Source organism: Cololabis saira, chromosome 18 (assembly GCF_033807715.1).
Source record: "Cololabis saira isolate AMF1-May2022 chromosome 18, fColSai1.1, whole genome shotgun sequence".
Taxonomy (NCBI): Eukaryota; Metazoa; Chordata; class Actinopteri; order Beloniformes; family Belonidae; genus Cololabis; species Cololabis saira.
Window position 1 is genome coordinate 2,323,185 of NC_084604.1, and position 19,292 is coordinate 2,342,476.

Consider the following 19,292-nt stretch of genomic DNA (forward strand, 5'->3'; position numbering starts at 1 on the left):
GCTCCCGGCAGTCATTACAGACGTCCGATTGTACGTCGTATTTGAACAGCAGAGTTGGATCCATTGGAAATGCATCCCTCTCTAAAGCGTATGAGTCACATGACCGGCGGCCCCATGGCTCCTCTGGGTGTGATGACATCAGGGGGCGCTCTTCTCCATTTTTATTCATTATAAGTATCTCATAGCTATCATTTTTGTCCATCGCTCCTGTAGTTTCTTGTGCTGCCCCCCCTTTTCTTTTTTTTCTTTTGTACATGTGGTCCTGCTCAAGGTTTCTTCCCTCCTAAAGGGGAGTTTTTCTTGCCACTGTTTGGCTTAAGGTTTTTCTCCCACTATGGGAGTTTTTACCTGCCATTGTTTATGTAATAACTGCTCGGGGGTCATGTTCTGGGTATGGGTCTCTGGAAAGCGTCTAGAGACAACTCTGTTGTATTAGACGCTATATAAATAAAATTGAATTGAATTGAATTGAATTGAATTGAATTGACGTCCCCGACCCCCCAGTCCGGCCTTCGGCAGGAGGGTTCCCCCTTATGATCCTGGTCCTGCTCAAGGTTTCTTCCCTCCTAAAGGGGAGTTTTTCTTGCCACTGTTTGGCTTAAGGCTTTTCTCCCACTAGGGGAGTTTTTACCTGCCATTGTTTATGTAATAATTGCTCGGGGGTTTATGTTCTGGGTCTGTGGAAAGCGTCTGGAGACAACTTTTGTTGTATTAGACGCTATATAAATAAAATTGAAAAATTGAATGGTGTGTGTCTCAGACGTAAGTCGCTTTGGATAAAAGCTAAATGACAGTAGTAGTAGTATATTATGCAGGAGGAGTAAATAAAGGAGTGTAAACGCCCCCCAGGAGCCACAACTACTGGGATCTAAGCAGTTTACAGTGAGACAGCTGACATCATGTCCGTCAACGCCTGACAGGACTCAACCGTGTGTAGCGATGGTGGGTATAATGCCCCGCAGTCTGTCTGTGCAGGTCGGCTGCCGTGTCCTCACGGCGGCCTCAGCAGGGTACCAGGGGCTCCGGGGGCTCCGGGGGCTCCGGGGGCTTGGAGGATTGGTTTATTTGTTTATTTGTAAGGATCCCCATTAGCTATGCCCTTAAACACAGCACACACATTACATTTACACAATACATTTAAAACATACAGTTAAAAACAAGACAAAGAAAGAAAACGACATAACACGACAAACCTACATTAAACTTTACGGTACATGTAAATCATTATCTTAAAGCAGAAAAACATACATGAAACATCCGTATCTGAGTGGCCACACCTAAGTGTGTATGGTATCCTATACATATGATATTCCAAGGTGTTTCTTAATTTTCTTTTTGAATATTGATTTCTGTGTTAATTTAGTCATATAGTGGTAAAGAATTCCATGATTTCATTGATTTATATGTATGCTTCAGAAAATGAGTGTTTGACTTAGGAAGTGAAAACCGGCCCTTTGTTGCCTATCTAGTGGCGTATGGATATGACTCTAGAGTTTTGGATGGTAAAACCTTCTATATTGAAAACAGAAGTGCAGCATTCATTCTGTCCTCAACTGTTAACCGTTGTAGACAGAAGTGCCTGCTGTTGATACTGGTGTTATATGGTGTTATATGGTATATGGTGTTATATGGTGTTATATTTAGGCTCTCCAGAAAAACGCGATTACGCGATCGCAGAATTCATTGCATAATCAGCCAAATGGCGCAGATTACGCAGGGATACATTTATTCCTAAAAGGGCGCATATTTCCCGCGATGATCGCATATGTCCGCGCTGAATATGCGAATTATGCGGGGCTCGCTTGATTTCACAATAGCCACACATTTTCGCATAAAGTTTGGAAAAAGGGGGAAGTGTTGTGAGTGACATGTCGCGACGCCCGGTCGCGACGTGCGGGACCCGCCCGGAGACCTCCGCACCCCTCGCAGAAACCGCCACCCCCCAAACAGCAGCTCTCACCCGCGGGGGTGAGAGGAAAAAGGTAGTGCCGTCTCCGTCGAGCCCCCGCTTGCGCGGTGGGCGTGGCTGCCGGTGGACTCAGGATCCGCGCTGACCGCGTACCACTGCGCCTGCGAAGGCCGGCGGAGGTGGACGCACGCTCCCATCCACTTGGGGATCTTGGCGGCGGACACGTGGGGTGACGGAGCTCCGGCTCGTCCCCTCACCGCGCCGGCGCGCCCGGCAATCACCCGAGCGCTGAGCCGCGGGCTGGGGGGGGAGAGAGGCGGCCACCGCCCCTCTCCTCTCCACCCGCGCTCTCCTTTTTTTTCCGCCTACGACCTCAGATCAGACGAGACAACCCGCTGAATTTAAGAGGGAAGAGCTCAGCGCCGAATCCGCAACTTCCTGCATATTTTGCATATTTTGCAACTTTCCGCATATTCCACGACTTCCCGCATATTCCGCAACTTCCAGCATATTCCGCAATTTCACCGCATAAAAGCACATAAAAAACCTGCACATTTAATCGCATAATCAATGATTTTAGCCCGCAAAATCAAGGATTTTTGCCCGCGTTTTTCTGGAGGGTCTATTATATGGTGTTATATGGTATATGGTGTTATATGGTGTTATATGGTGGTATATGGTGTTATATGGTATATGGTGTTATATGGTGTTATATGGTATATGGTGTTATATGGTGTTATATGGTATATGGTGTTATATGGTGTTATATGGTATATGGTGTTATATGGTGTTATATAGTATATGGTGTTATATGGTGTTATATGGTATATGGTGTTATATGGTGTTATATGGTATATGGTGTTATATGGTGTTATATGGTATATGGTGTTATATGGTGTTATATGGTGTTATATGGTGTTATATGGTATATGGTGTTATATGGTGTTATATAGTATATGGTGTTATATGGTGTTATATAGTATATGGTGTTATATGGTGTTATATGGTATATGGTGTTATATGGTGTTATATGGTATATGGTGTTATATGGTATATGGTGTTATATGGTGTTATATGGTATATGGTGTTATATGGTGTTATATGGTATATGGTGTTATATGGTGTTATATGGTGTTATATGGTATATGGTGTTATATGGTATATGGTGTTATATGGTGTTATATGGTATATGGTGGTATATGGTGTTATATGGTGTTATATGGTGTTATATGGTATATGGTGTTATATGGTATATGGTGTTATATGGTGTTATATGGTATATGGTGTTATATGGTGTTATATAGTATATGGTGTTATATGGTGTTATATGGTATATGGTGTTATATGGTGTTATATGGTATATGGTGTTATATGGTGTTATATAGTATATGGTGTTATATGGTGTTATATGGTATATGGTGTTATATGGTGTTATATGGTATATGGTGTTATATAGTATATGGTGTTATATGGTGTTATATGGTATATGGTGTTATATGGTGTTATATGGTATATGGTGTTATATGGTATATGGTGTTATATGGTGTTATATGGTATATGGTGTTATATGGTGTTATATGGTATATGGTGTTATATGGTATATGGTATTATATGGTGTTATATGGTATATGGTGTTATATGGTATATGGTATTATATGGTGTTATATGGTATATGGTGTTATATGGACACTGGAGAACAAGGCCTTGTTCTGAACCAGCTAGAGTTTATTTAAATCTTTTTTAGTAGCATTTGCCCAAACTATTTGGCAAGCTGTGAGAGAACAATATTGTTTGGTACTATTTTAGTCAATTCTGATGTTAGATATTATTACTTTATTCTATTTTACTATTCTACTATCTACTAACAGGAGAGGGGCTGCACGCGTCTAAAATCGATACACATATCCTTTGAATATCTTAAAGACAAAGGATATCTGTATCGATTTCAGACGCGTGCAGCCCTCTCCTGTTAGTAAAGTGATTGAGGGTGAAGAAGTTGAAGTTGAAATTGTTGAGTCCTATAAATATTTAAGCACTATTATTGACAACAAACTGTCATTTGGAAAAAATTCATGCTCGCTATATAAGAAAAGCCAGCAGCGCCTTTTTTGTCTCTTTCTAAATTCCAGGTGGATTCTTCCCTGATGACTATGTTTTATCGTTCTTTCATCAAATCTGTTATCACTTTTTATTTCATTTGTTGGTTTCAATCTTTGAATGTCAAAGACAGAAACTTGCTCAATAAGGTTGTCAGTCTAAGCAGTAAAACCATCGGGTCCGCTCAACAAACTTTACAAGAACTTTATAACAAACAGCTGATCAAGAAGGCAAACTCCATGTTGTTTGATTCTCACATCCCTTAATAAACAGTTTCAGTTTCTACATCAGTTACTGCTCAGACTAACAGATACAAACTCTCCTTTGTTCCTCCGCTATTGTTCTTTTAAATGCCGGAAGGAAAAGGTAGTGGGTGAAAAAACCTTCCCTCTTAAGCTTACAGTAGGTCTACTATGATGTGTAACTTATTGTAATTTATTATGTATATTTTATGTATATTTACCATTGTGTGCTTCTCCTGTCGCGAAACTAATCGCCCCCTTGGGGACAAATAAAGTAATTGATTAATCTATTTGAGCTGGTGACCTGTCAATCAGATCCCAGCTGTCACGTAGGTGTCTGCTGACAGGCCTGACTGTTGGAGGCTGGAGCCCTCCTCCAGATGGAAAACTGTTTTTCTTACGCTGATGTTTGACAGATGTCTCGGGACATGGATTACAGGAGGCAGAGGCTTTGAAGGTTGAACAGATGAGTGAGGTTGAGGCTGAGAGGAAACGAGGGGGGGGTACGGCCGACGCTGCCGGCTCCAGGCCGCCCCTGCGGAGCATGCTCAGTGTGACGGCGCTGGCAGCGGCTGGGACGCCGCCCACGGGCTGAAGCCGCTGCCGTCCATCCCGTAATGATAGTTGGAGGAAAGAAAATCAAAACCTGAAGCAGCGAAGGCCTCAGAGAACAGGTACCGATGTGGTTCTGACCTTTACCTTACAAACACCAGGAAACTGCACCATATTACACCAGGAAACTGGACCATATTACACCAGGAAACTGCACCATATTACACCAGGAAACTGCACCATATTACACCAGGAAACTGGACCATATTACACCGGTCATGACATCACTACACTGGCTTCCAGTGAGTCAAAGGATAGAGTTTAGGGCCAGTCCCAATCCCCCCCCTAGTCCTACTTTTCAGCCCTACCCCTACATTTTGTGCGTTCCCGTGAGGGTAGTGGTGTCCCAATTCCTCTTTGCAACTAGGGCTAGTGGACATAACGAGGGCTAGTGGTTATCAATCTTGCCCTTCAGAGTGAGGGATTTCAGATACTGACTCGCTGAACTAGGGCCAGAAAAATTTCCCAGAATGCTTTTCTTTGTCATTTGCAGACTGAATCAAACAAAAAAACATGGCGGACATTTCTTATTTTTTAGTGAATACAATCAATATTTTGAGTTAGTTTCTGCATAAAAATGTGTTTTGATTACATTTCTAGCGAGAAATATATATTTTACTTTCATAATATTCACTCGGTGAATGTACATAATCACTCGTTTGGTCGTTGTTGCGAAGTCTTTTTCAAACCTCGCCAGAATAAAGGCTGATTTATGGTTCCGCGTTACACCAACACAGAGCCTACGGCGTAGGTTACGCAGCGACACGCGCCGTACGCCGTACCCTACTACGCCGTAGGCTCTGCGTCGATTTAACACGGAACCATAAATCAGCTCCCGAGCCGGCGCCTCTAGATATCCCCCGAAAACATCAGATCAAATTTCTTAACAGGCGTTATTTGGATAAACTGAGCCCAGGTTGGGGATCTTAACGGTTACTTTTACGCCTGAAAAAATATTAAAACTTAATAAAGTGGCATATTAACAGCGCTACAGCTGAAATTAAAACAGCTTTTATCTCTGGGCTTCCTGATATGGTGTGACGTTTGTGCAAACGTAACTACGCAGTCGCTTACGTACCTGAACGTAAACCACGCAGTGACGTAGCAAGCTAAATTTAGGGGTGGTGCTGAAAAGTAGGAGTAGTGGGAGTATTGGGACAGGGCCCTGGGAAGATTACAAGTGCCCTAAAATTTGTGACTTGATTTTTAGGGGTAGTGGTAGAAAGTAGGGGGTGTATTGGGATTGGCCCTTTAATATCTTCCTGCTGGTCTACAAAGACCTGAATGGTCTTGGACCAAAATACATGGTTGATCTGTTAGTTCCTATGAAGCTCCCAGACCCCTGAGCTTCATCTGGATCTGTTAGTTCCTATGAAGCTCCCAGACCCCTGAGGTTCATCTGGATCTGTTAGTTCCTATGAAGCTCCCAGACCCCTGAGCTTCATCTGGATCTCGTCACATCATTTAATTCATGCGCTGTTGAGCTGTTGCAATTTCTTGCTTTTTTTCCACTTTAAATGGATATTGAAAGGAATATTTGAGTTATTTATTTCTTAGTTATTTATTTCATACAAATAACTTTTGGAATTTTTTTGTTTGTGCCCAAAAAGGAATGTTTTGTTGGACACGAGAACATAAATTGTCTATATTTCATATACTTTCTTGGGGTTAAATTTGCATAAAATGCTAAAAACCAAATTCTCAAAAATTAAAAACCAAAAAACACAGAAAATGGAAAAAATAAAAATGGAATGTGTTAAAAAAATCAAACCGATTTTATTCGTCCTCTGTTTCCTCCCTGGATCTGTTTGATAATTCTGACCCACAAGATGTTTCTAAAAGCAGTTCTATCAGCATTCTGGGAGGTGATTAGGGGTGTAACAATATATCGCACCACGAAATTTTGCGATACAAAAACGTGTCGTGGAGGTGACAAACTGTATCGCGATATTGGGTTATTAATATTAATCTATTGTGTTGACTAGTAACGCACATCCGACCACGCCTCGACCCGTGGACCAAAATCTTCCTCCGCTCAGAAGAAACTAGTCCCGTTTTGGTCCCGATCACGGACTTTTAGGGTTTTGAGCTCTGAACTTTTACTGATGTAAGGCTGGTGTAGAGTTAAGCCTTACCTTATTAAATTAAACCTTTTTGGGGTGGTGAGTAGGATAAACACGGGGAAACTTCTGCTGAGTTCCAGTGTACTTTAATGTCCCTCAACAGTGTAGGATTTTAGAACATCAACAGCACCTAGTGCCGTACTGTGGCGTATCACTCCGCCCAATCTAAAACACACTAATCACTACAGATAAACTGACTAGTGTCATTATAGTCCCTGATTTACATCAGAATATAAAGAATATATTTATAAAATAATGAACCCTGAATTACCAAAATAAACTTCTTAACAAAAATAAATCTCCTCTTACACTTATAAGGCGAGCATGAATCAATCTTTTTATGATGTAAAATTGTATGTATTTATTTACTTTTATTTATTTATTTAATTTTAGTTGTTAAATTTCTGGAAAAGAAAAAGTCAAATATAGATAGATAGAACTTTATTCATCCCCGAAGGGAAATTCAACTGTCCAGCAGCTCATCAAAACATAAAAATCAACCACACTTCCACTCAGACAATAAAAGCACATTAATATTAAAATAACGATGAAATATAAGGTTTAAAAATAGCATGTAAAGTGCAAACTAAAATATAGTCCAGTTGTGGCAGAGGTGAGTGTGTGAGACTGAGTTCAGGAGGCGTTTCTCTCATACATGGGAGAAACTATTCAGTGTGTGACAAAATATTTGTACTTGTATAAAACTAAAGATGCATAATGCAAACCTGACATTTACTTTTAGTTCAGTTTGTGGAAAATGGTTGGCCTGGCTTTCTCTTTAAAACTTAAACAGTTATAAAGCATTACAAACTGTAACAATAGGGCAAACGCACAGCATTGTTTTGTATTTTGTGTCTTTCAAATAAAAGACAATTTTTTCCAGTCATATGTTCCTCATTCAAGGTTGTTAAAAAAAATGCTATAATATCGTATCGTATTGTTATCGTGACCTCAATATGGTGTATCGTACCGTATGGTGAGATTAGTGTATCGTTACACCCCTAGTGCTGATTGGTCCTTACAGCATCATTAGCTGCCAATACTTGCTGTTGAATCGCAATATAATACTAGTAGGAGTGGGTTAAAAATATCGATATATCGATATTTTATCGATATGCATGTGTAGGAACGATTATCGATAAATAAATCCAAGTATCGATTTAAAAAAAAAAAAAATAATAATTTTTTTTTTTAATCCCGATTTTTTTCCCCCATTTATCACCCAGTGCTCCTACCTAAGTCAGTCCTGGGCATTGCTCCATCTACCAACCCCGGGAGGCCCTGCACTGAGCTCAGGTCTCCTCCTTACTTGAGGAGTGAGCAGGCTGCTTCTTTTCACCAGGCAGGGTGGGGTTTCTCTGGCCGGACGGGGCGCGTGGAAGGATCATGTTATTCCCTTATTGTAACCAGAATATCGATATCGAATCGAATCGTATCGAATCGTATCGGAAATCGTATCATCTTGGGACCTAGTGTATCGGAATCGTATCGTATCGGGAGGTCAGTGATGATACCCAGCTCTAAATACTAGTATTAATATGTTGCATAACTAAAGTCATATAATTCATGAAACAGCTCAAAAAACAGTTTTAATAACACTAACCCAAATCAATATCGGATCGGATCGAATCAAATCCTGATCCTGATTCTGAATCTTAAGAATCAAATGGATTGTTGACATGTGAATGGATCCCCAGCCCTAAACAGGCCCGTTGTGTCCCGCTCTGTCATGTGACAGCTGAATAACTGCAGCCTGGCTGGAGTTGCCGCCATGACGTCTCTCTGAAGAGACGGAGTCAGCCGTCTCTCTCTGGGGCCGGGCCTCGTGCTGGAGCAAAGCATGCTGGGAGTCCGTCGTCACAGCAGCGCTGGGTAGCAACGCCGGCCGGACGGCAGGAAGAAAGGAAGACGACCGCAGAGCCCAGACCTCGGGCGGCCAAATGGCAATTTTCTGCTGGTAATGAAGTCTTTAATCAGCGTGAAGCTTCTGGCTCGGGTTCTGGCCCGGGTCCATCTCCTTCCAGGGAACCGGGAGGGAAGAGCCTTAAAGGCCCGGACTGCTACGGCACCTGGAGCCGCTGCAGAAACCCTCATCTTTCACCAACGTCTGATTGACAGCTGCACCACCCCAGAATTTAAAAAAATGTATTTGATAAATAGAAAAATAAATAAAAGTGGCTAATGTATTCATAGAGATATAAAAAAAAGTTGATTAGAAAACTTCATTTAAATTTAAAAATAATACATTATATCTTTTTTTTGCATCATATCTTCTATCGGCCATTAACCCTTGTGCTGTCTTCGGGTCAAGGAAGGAGGAAGAGAGGAAGGGAGGAAGGAAGGAAGGAAGGAAGGAAGGAAGGAAGGAAGGAAGGAAGGAAGGAAGGAAGGAAGGAAGGAAGGAAGGAAGGAAGGAAGGAAGGAAGGAAGGAAGGAAGGAAGGAAGGAAGGAAGGAAAGAAAGGAAAGATGGGAAGGATAAAAGAAAGAAGGAAGGGAAAACAGAAGGGAAGGAATGGAGAAAAGAAGGAAGGAAGTGAGAAAAGAAGGGAGGAAAGAAAGAGGGAAGGGTAAAAGGGAGAGAGCAGGAGGAAAGAAGGAACAGGAGAATGAGGTGATTTTGACCCAGAGACAGTACCAGGGTTAAGGAGTTAACGTCCCCGGACACTAAACCAGTAGAAGTCATGGCTGCAACGTAAAGAGGCGTGTTTAGTTTGTATAAAATCACTACGTTTGCTCTGACTGTCGGGGGGAAACATCCTGGAACTGTTGTGGGCCCAGGTCTGCAGGGACCGGGTCACATGGTACAGCGGCTTTTCAAACGGAAAAATTAAACCCTGAAATGTTTCTTGATTCCTCCTTAAATGTGGCTGTGGAGGATCTAATGTCCAGCCTGAAACTAACTCCACTGCTGTCAGCGGGCCAATTGAGTGATGGACGCAAACATTTTCGATTTTGCCTGGTTTTTAATCAGGTTTTTGTGGTTCCAGGGCCCCAGGTGGCTGGGTGAGTGTCAGAGCCCTGGGAGCCCAGAGACGGAGTTCCAGGGCCACAGGTAGCTGGGCGAGCCTGGGAGCCCAGAGACGGAGTTCCCGGGCCCCAGGTAGCTGGGTGAGTGTCAGAGCCCTGGGAGCCCAGAGACGGAGTTCCCGGGCCACAGGTAGCTGGGCGAGCCTGGGAGCCCAGAGACGGAGTTCCCGGGCCCCAGGTAGCTGGGTGAGTGTCAGAGCCCTGGGAGCCCAGAGACGGAGTTCCCGGGCCCCAGGTGGCTGGGCGAGCCTGGGAGCCCAGAGACGGAGTTCCCGGGCCCCAGGTAGCTGGGCGAGCCTGGGAGCCCAGAGACGGAGTTCCCGGGCCACAGGTGGCTGGGCGAGCCTGGGAGCCCAGAGACGGAGTTCCCGGGCCACAGGTGGCTGGGCGAGCCTGGGAGCCCAGAGACGGAGTTCCCGGGCCCCAGGTAGCTGGGCGAGCCTGGGAGCCCAGAGACGGAGTTCCCGGGCCACAGGTGGCTGGGCGAGCCTGGGAGCCCAGAGACGGAGTTCCCGGGCCACAGATGGCTGGGCGAGCCTGGGAGCCCAGAGACGGAGTTCCCGGGCCACAGGTAGCTGGGCGAGCCTGGGAGCCCAGAGACGGAGTTCCCGGGCCACAGGTGGCTGGGCGAGCCTGGGAGCCCAGAGACGGAGTTCCCGGGCCACAGGTGGCTGGGCGAGCCTGGGAGCCCAGAGACGGAGTTCCCGGGCCACAGGTAGCTGGGCGAGCCTGGGAGCCCAGAGACGGAGTTCCCGGGCCCCAGGTGGCTGGGCGAGTGTTAGAGCCCTGGGAGCCCAGAGACGGAGTTCCAGGGCCCCAGGTAGCTGGGCGAGCCTGGGGGCCCAGAGACGGAGTTCCCGGGCCCCAGGTGGCTGGGCGAGTGTTAGAGCCGAGCTTTAAGTGCCTGATTGGTCATTTGATTCATTTGTATTTGTTCTGTGTCACATCGGTAAAAGTCTGTTTCTGTGTGACCCTGATAAAGACCAGAAATTGAGACCCTCCATCCAGTACTGGAGTTGTAAAAAATAAATCAGGGGGGATGGTGGATTTTATCATATGGGGACAGATAATGTGTGCTGATTACAAATAATATAATATATTACAAATAATAGCAGTGACCAAAACACCTGCAGAAATACTGCAGGAATGACATAGCAGCAGTTAAATGCAGCCTTCTGTAAGCTTTAAATATCCACTGGGCTTACATCAAATACATCAAAACACAACAATAAAAAACACTTTTCTGAACTTATCAATATGACTCTGTCCTTCACAGGATAAGTAAAATGGATCACTGCAAACACTCTAATCTTAACAAGAATATTTGTCTTATTTCTAGTTAAAATGTCTCATTTTAGTAAAAAAAATCTCATTACACTTAAAACAAGACTCATCACTGGAAAAACAACAATTTTCACCTGTTTCAAGAAGATTTTCACTTGAAATAAGTAGAAAAATCTGCCAGTGGAACAAGATTTTTTTGCTTGTAATGAGAAGATAAATCTTCAGATTTTCCTACTTATTTCAAGTGAAAATTTACTTGAAACAGGTGAAAATTGTCAAATAAGTTATTTTTCTGGTGTTATTTTTCTGGTGATGACTCTAAATGTTGAAATAGCAGTAAAACCACATTCATTGATGAAATGACATAAGGGATGGAAAGGAGGGATGGCAGTTTTACAGGGGGGATGATTTGGACCGTTTTTATTTCAGGGGGGGATGATTTGGACCGTTTTTATTTCAGGGGGGGATGATTTGGACCGTTTTTATTTCAGGGGGGGATGATTTGGACCGTTTTTATTTCAGGGGGGGATGATTTGGACCGTTTTTATTTCAGGGGGGATGATTTGGACCGTTTTTATTTCAGGGGGGATGATTTGTACCGTTTTTATTTCAGGGGGGGATGATTTGGACCGTTTTTATTTCAGGGGGGGATGATTTGGACCGTTTTTATTTCAGGGGGGATGATTTGGACCGTTTTTATTTCAGGGGGGATGATTTGGATCGTTTTTATTTCGGGGGGGATACCATCCCCCCTCATCCCCCCTCATCCCCCCTCAACTCCAGTACTGCCTCCATCCACCCTCCCCTGAAGGAACCTGGTGTACAAACACCAACACAGATGCTGCAGATCCTGCAGGTGAAGCAGCAGCTTGCAGTTCCATCATCCCCGTCTGCTGCAGCAGTTGATTCAGGTTCAACAGTTTCTGCCCGTCGGAGCAGAATGTGGGTCATGGACGTGAGAACAGCAGCGGGGAAGGAAGGGTGCAGGGCCAGACACAAACCTCATCCTGTCGCCCTCATTACCTCCACTTTCAGTCTTCCTGTTATCGACGCGTTATCTGCTTCTTTTTTCTCGGTGCAACCTCGCCGCCTCCACCCATCTCCATCTGCACATCTTCGTCTTTGGCCGTTCGCTATACGCATCTGCATAATTAAGAAGCTAAAATTGGGTTTTTATTTTAGAAATAAGGCCTGTTTTTCCTTTTATTCAAAAAAGAGACTTGTGGAATCAACTTTTATGTCCGTGCTTGCCTATGGCGATGTCCTTTATATGCATTCATCTGCTCAATGTCTTCATGCATTGGATGCTGTCTACCATGGAGCACTGAGATTTATCACAAATTTTAGATCTCTTAGGATGCTTTCACTCCTGTCCCGTTTGGAGCAGTTGTTCTGAAACAGGGAGCGTTTCCCCCTAAAGATCGGTTGGTTTGGTACATGTGAACACAGCAATCGCGCTCGGATGCGGGACAAAACAAGCGAGCCGAGATCTCCTAGGAGAGGTGGTCTCGGCTCGCTTCCATTCCAGACCTGGAGCGGTTCGTTTGCAGTGAGAACAGAATCCACACAGAAACATACAGAAACAACCTAGCCACACTCAGTTACGATGCTCCATAGTTGTTCTTTTCCCGGGGTACGGAAGAGGAAACTCCTTCCGCTTTCAGTTCTGACCAATGAGAGAACAGTTGGTTCATGGCATTTTGAATGGCTTTGAACCGCTACAGACGGTTCTGAACACAAACGCCACAAACCAAAAACGAAACAACTGTATCGATTTAGCCCCTGAATCGGAAAAAAAAAAGGAACCACAGGTCTGAAAGCACCCTAAAGCCTGAGTTATGGTTCTGTGTCAAATCGACGCCATGCCTACGCCGTGACGCCGTCGCCGTGACGCCGTCGCCGTGACGCCGTCGCCGTGACGCCGTCGCCGTGACGCCGTCGCCGTGACACCGTCGCCGTCGCCGTGACGCCGTGACGCCGTCGCAGTCGCCGTGACGCCGTCGCCGTCTCCGTGACGCCGTCGCTGTCACTGACGCCGTCACGGCGACGCGTCGACGCGTACCCTACGCCGTAGGAACGGCGTCGTTTTGACGCAGAACCAGAACTCAGCCTTTACTCCCCACTGTTCTTTGTCTGCCCGGGTCGGATGGTTCTGCTCTGGCCACCCGGAGACTTTATCATTGTCTTTGTTTATAAGGCCATTCTGGACCTGCTTCCAGCTTATTTGGGGACGTTTCTCTCTCAAAAAAGCACTGGGAGGCAGAATCTTCGGTCACAGGACTTTTGATTTGATTTTGATTGACTGTACCAAGAGTCCGCACTGGACAAGCTAGCAGGGCGTTCAGCTCTGCTGCCCCCCCCTCTTAAAATTGAATCCTCTGGTGTCACCTGATGCTTTTAAGGTTCTTCTGAAAGACTTGGAAGCAAGTACAACTGGCTGTAGAAGCTTCCACTACTCATTTTGTCTGTGATCTGTATTTCTGATATGTTTTTAACTGTTTTGTTATTTATTGTTTGTGCAACTTTGTGTTTGTGCTGCTGCCTGTCTTGGCCAGGACTCTCTTGTAAAAGAGATTTTTAATCTCAACGAGACTTTTTCCTTGTTAAATAAAGGTTATAATAATAAATTAAAGCTGCAAGCAGCGATGAACGGGCCCTGGCACTCACGGCCACCGCCCCCATAAGCATATCAGAAATGACACCACCCACGACTTCCTATGTCAAACCATTCAAAAGTTAGGGCAGAAAATAGGGACTATGAAATATCGACCAATCAGAACAAGGGGCGGGGCTAATTCATGCCAATGAAGGTCAAGTACTCAAAACCGAGTCCGATGACACCACCCACGACTCTCTATGTCAAACCATTCAAAAGTTATGGCAGATAATTCTTTTCTAGGGGGCGCTGTGGAGCCATCTTGCCACGCCCATTAATGCAAACCATGAAATATCAAATTTATCACGGGGCCTGGCTTGTGTGCAAAATTTGGTGTCTTTTGGGGCAAAAAGGCCCTCCTTTCGTCAGAAGAAAGAGTAAAGAATAAAAATTCCTACAGATACAATAATATATATATATATAATAAAAATAAGTAGACGAAACCCCCCGCTCAGAGAACAGCCTCTTGTGGAGGCCGGACTGGGCCTGTACCAGGAAGTGCTCACGTCGGAGAATACCGTACCTCCAACAGCCGTCCTCCACCCGAGTGCCTGCAAGCAAACAGCTGCATCACGGCAGCAAAAGCCGCATGCACTTTGGGTGTCATTAGCGCTCAGCTCCAGCACGCAGCGAATCCACAGAGACAGATTAAATTAGATTAGCGTGGCTGAACTTTAAAGTCACATCAGCAGCTAATGGCTGGAAACGTCTGTGGCAGCAGTGACAGCGCGTCTCCGGTAAATAAAGGCTGTTTAGAGGAGTGTCGTGCAGCTGACCCCCAGCGCTCGCGGCGCACAATGACTCCACTGTGACGGAGCTGTCCGTCAGAAAGCTGGCAGCCGCCGGCAAGTTTGTCCACGCCTGCTGGGGATTCATCCTGTCAACAAAAGTTGCTGTGTAAGAGCTTGAGAAGCCTCTGTGGTTCCGTCCTGCAGCGCTGGTCCCGTCAGACACTGGAGGAGTTAGTGGGGGCACCGCGGGCTCCAAAAACCCCAAAACCCCCAAAAACCCCAAAAAACCCAAACCAGGGAAGGGTTGGAAAACGTTTGGGATGAACAGAGAAAAAAAACACATTGTATTTCTTCACAGACTGAATGAACCAGAAATCCTGCATGTTTTTGTGTTCAGATTCATCACTTAAGTATCAGTTTAATTCGTAGGATAATGGCGCTTTTCCACTAGCACCTGCTCTCTCTACTAAACACGGGGTTCAGGTCCACTTAACACAGCCCTGTTCTGAATGTGGAGATTCTTCTTTTGATAGGATAGTCATGTGCCTGGTTCACCGCCAGGTGGTCCCCAGTTCTTTCTCTCTGTCCACATCTGTCCTCCATGTCCTACATTTAATATCATATTATTGTTCCTGCTAGATTGGATTATTGTCATCTGGACAAATCCGCGCTCATCCGTCCTTACTGGTACGCCGTCTAGCCCACATGTTTAATCCCTTTTCACTGTCACGCACGCTCAAAGCGGCGGTACCGGCAGGTGCTCGGGCTCCCCGTCCCTCGGTGCCACTCCAAGGCATTCTGGGAAAAATGTTCACATTCCACGTCCGCGCCGCAGCCACTCACGCAGCGGCGCGGCTGGTGTTCATGTTTACCTGAATGATTTGCTGAGTAACTGAGCGTCTCCGTGTCCCGCAGGGTCGACGGTTTGGTGGCGCTCTAAGCTATGAGGAGGGAATAGAGGTGGAGATACGCTGAATCAGAGGTACACACACACACACACACACACACACACACACACACACACACACACACACACACACACACACACACACACCTCTGTGACCTCACACACAGACACACACACACACACACACAGACACCTCTGTGACCTCACACACACACACACACACACACACACACACACACACACCTCTGTGACCTCACACACACACACACACACACACACACACACACACACAGACACCTCTGTGACCTCACACACACACACACACACACACACACACACACACACACACACACACACACACACACACACACACACACACACACACACACACACACACACACACACACACAAACACACAGACACACTCTGAATGATACTGTTCCTCCCTGAACGGTGTTGCAGGAACGTGTTTTCCGTGTGTCAGTAGTTTCTGTGTGTCAGTATTTGTGCTCGGGGTCCGTGTTCTGCCACAAACATCCACCATGAACCTCAGTATTTGCTGCCTCGTCGTTCCCAACAATCCCGCAGCTTTGCTCCCACTTCATCCGGTTCTCCAGTGACCCTACGTTTGTTTGGACGTCTGTTCCTCGCAGCTCTGCGTCCTCTGAATAATCCATTCTGAATCTTAAGAATCGGAACCGAATCGATTCTTGACATCTGAATGGATCCCCAGCCCTAGCGGTGAATCCCCGCTGAGACGCTGGTCCTGGTTCTGATCTGGCCCGGCCTCTTTTTTTCCCGGCTCTTTGCAGGGATGTGGGTCAACCAGGATTAAAGCCTGCGGCAGTGCGTCACCGGCTGGGGATGTTTGCCGATCCTGCTGCCCCAGACGGGAGCGTGGCGGTGGGCCGGAGACGCTGGTCTGTGTGCAGCTCCCTCGTAACGGAGGACCCGGGGCCTTTTTCAGAGGAGCAGCAGGCCAGGGTTCTGTCTAGGGATGGGAATCCAAAACCGGTTCTTGTTGAGAACCGATTCCCTTATCGATTCCAGTGGGCGCGAATGACGTCACCATTCATGCCCAGCAGGAAAACATGGCGACAAATAAACGCTCAAAGGTTTGGTTACATTTTACCAAAAAGGATGACAACAGGGCGACTTGTTGTTCTCCACAGCTGGAGACACCAGAAATCCAGAAAGATCGCGTATCCTTCCTGAAAAAGCAGATATGCTTATTTTTCTGCAAAATAATTGTTAATTCTTCATAGTTGATGGTTGCAGAATTGCACAGATCCATTGGACTTGAGTTGATTGTATTTGTCACTGGCTGACGTGGTTTTATTGGTAACCCTTTCTTTTACAGTACAGTATTAACCAGGTAATACCATGGTAATTACACTGTAATTACTAGGGGTGTAACGGTACACAAAAATCTCGGTTCGGTACGTACCTCGGTTTGGAGGTCACGGTTCGGTTCATTTTCGGTACAGTAAGAAAACAAAATGCAAAATATAAACGTGCTAGTTGTTTATTACAAAATAACATTGGCTCTACGTGTGCCGGCGCTAGGACCCCGCGGATGCATGGTGTGTCGTCGGGCGGTGTTTTCCTTCATACTTCCCTGCAGCGTCACATGCAAACACAAACACACGGACCTGCAGAAACATTTCTTTATATAATGTTGTCTGTCGCCCGCGATATTTTTTCTTTTTTTGGCAGCGGTACTCGCATCGTTAAGGCTGATTTATTGTTCCGCGTTACACCAACGCAGATCCTACGGCATAGGGTACGCGGCGAGCGGCCGTACGGTGCACGTCGCTGCGTACCCTACGGCGTAGGCTCTACGTCGATTTAACGACAAACCATAATTCAGGCTTTACTAGGCAACGAAGCAGGTTGACTCACGTTGCAGAACAGCGCTGCAGAGGCGCTCATAAATGTAAATGATCATTGTTTTTTTTTTTTAGGCCTGGCGGGGGGTCTCATGGTAGGGGAAACACTGGACTTGTCACAATTATGTGCTTAGCTCTTTAGTTCTTCATTAGTTAGTGCTTTTTTCTTTAATCTTAATACTTTCTCGGTGTGAGCGCAACTGCATGTGCAGCTGCAGCAGCGCTCTGCTCCACAACGTGCGGTCCTCTACTTAATATGTCCGTGTGGAAACTCGTTCGGTACGCCTCCGTTCCGAACCGAACACGCTATACCGAACGGTCCAATACAAATACGTGTACCGTTACACCCCTAGTAATTACCTAGTAGTACCTTGTATTTACAAGGTAATTACATGGTAACTACTGGGTAATTTACCCAGTAAGTACTAGGTAATTATTATGTATTTTTATTTCTAAGTAAGTACCAGGTAATTACTAAGTATTTTTCTGCAAACTACCAGGAAATTATAACCTATATTTGAGGTAGTTAGCAGCTAATTACACTTCAATGACCATGTAGTTACCTTGTATTTACTATACATTTCATGGATAACTACCAGGTATTTACCCATTCATTATTGATTTATGTATTATCAATGGATTGGTGCAGGTACCCCCGAGGGTGTAAATGACTCTATTGACCTGGTAATTAACCTGATAGTTACCATGTTTTACCTGGTAATTGGCAGGTACTTACCTTGTAGTTACTTGCCCAGTAATTCTATTTCCTAAGTATTTACCCAATAAGTACAGGAATGTTTACCTGGCTTTTACTCAGTAATTAAAGTGAAACTGGACTGTAAAATAAAGCGTGTGTTGTTTCCATAATATTACCTGGTAATTGTATATTATAATTATAAAGATTTGAACAATTGGCAAAACGTCTGATAATTACCTCCCCTTTACCCCGCAATTAGAAAGTTGGACCACACCCCCTCACATATCCCTCCTCACACACACACCCCCTCACACACCCCCCCTCACATATCCCTCCTCACACACACACCCCCTCACATATCCCTCCTCACACACCACCACCTTGTAACAAATACACCAAAACAGGTGAACTGTAAAATACTTTTTTTCTTCTTCAAAGGGATAAAGAAAAAAATACAAAGTTCTGTATAAAAACATATTGTACAGTGTAAAACGTATTGCATAGTGTAAAACATAAAACTAGGCACAGTGTTGAAAATATAGGCACATTCAGTCAATCAATGCAACAAATACAAAATACAGTGCATTCAATAACGATATAACAACATATTTAGATCTCAAACTGGCATGTCAAGGACCCCAGTATTATCTGCATTTGGCCATCGCTATATTGGGTTATTAATATTAATCTATTGTGTTTACTAGTAACGCGCATCCGACCGCGCCTCGACCCGCGGACCAAAATCTTCCTCCACTCAGAAGAAACTAGTACCGTTTTGAGCTCTGAACTTTTACTTATGTAAGGCTGGTGTAGAGTTAAGCCTTACCTTATTAAATGAAACCTTTTTGGGGTTGTGAGTAGGATAAACACGGGGACAACTTCTGCTGAGTTCCAGTGTACTTTAATGTCCCTCAACAATTCAATTCAATTCAATTTTATTTATATAGCGTCTAATACAACAGAGTTGTCTCTAGACGCTTTACAGAGACCCATACCCAGAACATGACCCCCGAGCAGTTATTACATAAACAATGGCAGGTAAAAACTCCCCTAGTGGGAGAAAAACCTTAAGCCAAACAGTGGCAAGAAAAACTCCCCTTTAGGAGGGAAGAAACC

General features: G+C 44.9%; 2 protein-coding genes across 6 annotated transcripts in view; one reads left to right on the top strand and one right to left on the bottom strand.

The window, feature by feature from the left end:
- fynb (FYN proto-oncogene, Src family tyrosine kinase b) overlaps positions 1-19,292 on the top strand; it is a 100,028-nt gene that overhangs the window by 9,945 nt on the left and 70,791 nt on the right. For 4 of the 5 annotated variants that reach the window (XM_061706900.1, XM_061706899.1, XM_061706902.1 and 1 more), the window contains exon 2: positions 15,599-15,665. The exons of the other annotated variant lie outside the window; for it this stretch is intronic. The gene's annotated coding sequence lies outside the window, so the exon portion shown is untranslated. The remainder of the gene's footprint in view (positions 1-15,598; positions 15,666-19,292) is intronic. 5 annotated transcript variants of the gene reach the window in all.
- Positions 9,953-16,267, bottom strand: LOC133418671 (mucin-2-like). The gene is made up of 2 exons (XM_061707488.1): positions 16,126-16,267; positions 9,953-10,884 (listed from the first exon to the last, which is right to left on the bottom strand). The coding sequence occupies exons 1-2, from the start codon at positions 16,265-16,267 to the stop codon at positions 9,953-9,955; spliced, it is 1,074 nt and encodes a 357-aa protein (XP_061563472.1).

What these genes read in the sequence shown, in the direction of transcription:
- LOC133418671 (XM_061707488.1), bottom strand. Translation starts at nt 16,267, where the DNA reads ATGGATTATTCAGAGGACGCAGAGCTGCGAGGAACAGACGTCCAAACA. An exon ending in TACTGAGGTTCATGGTGGAT is followed by an intron (nt 10,885 to 16,125) that starts GTTTGTGGCAGA and finishes ACACTCGCCCAG; the next exon opens with CCACCTGGGGCCCGGGAACT.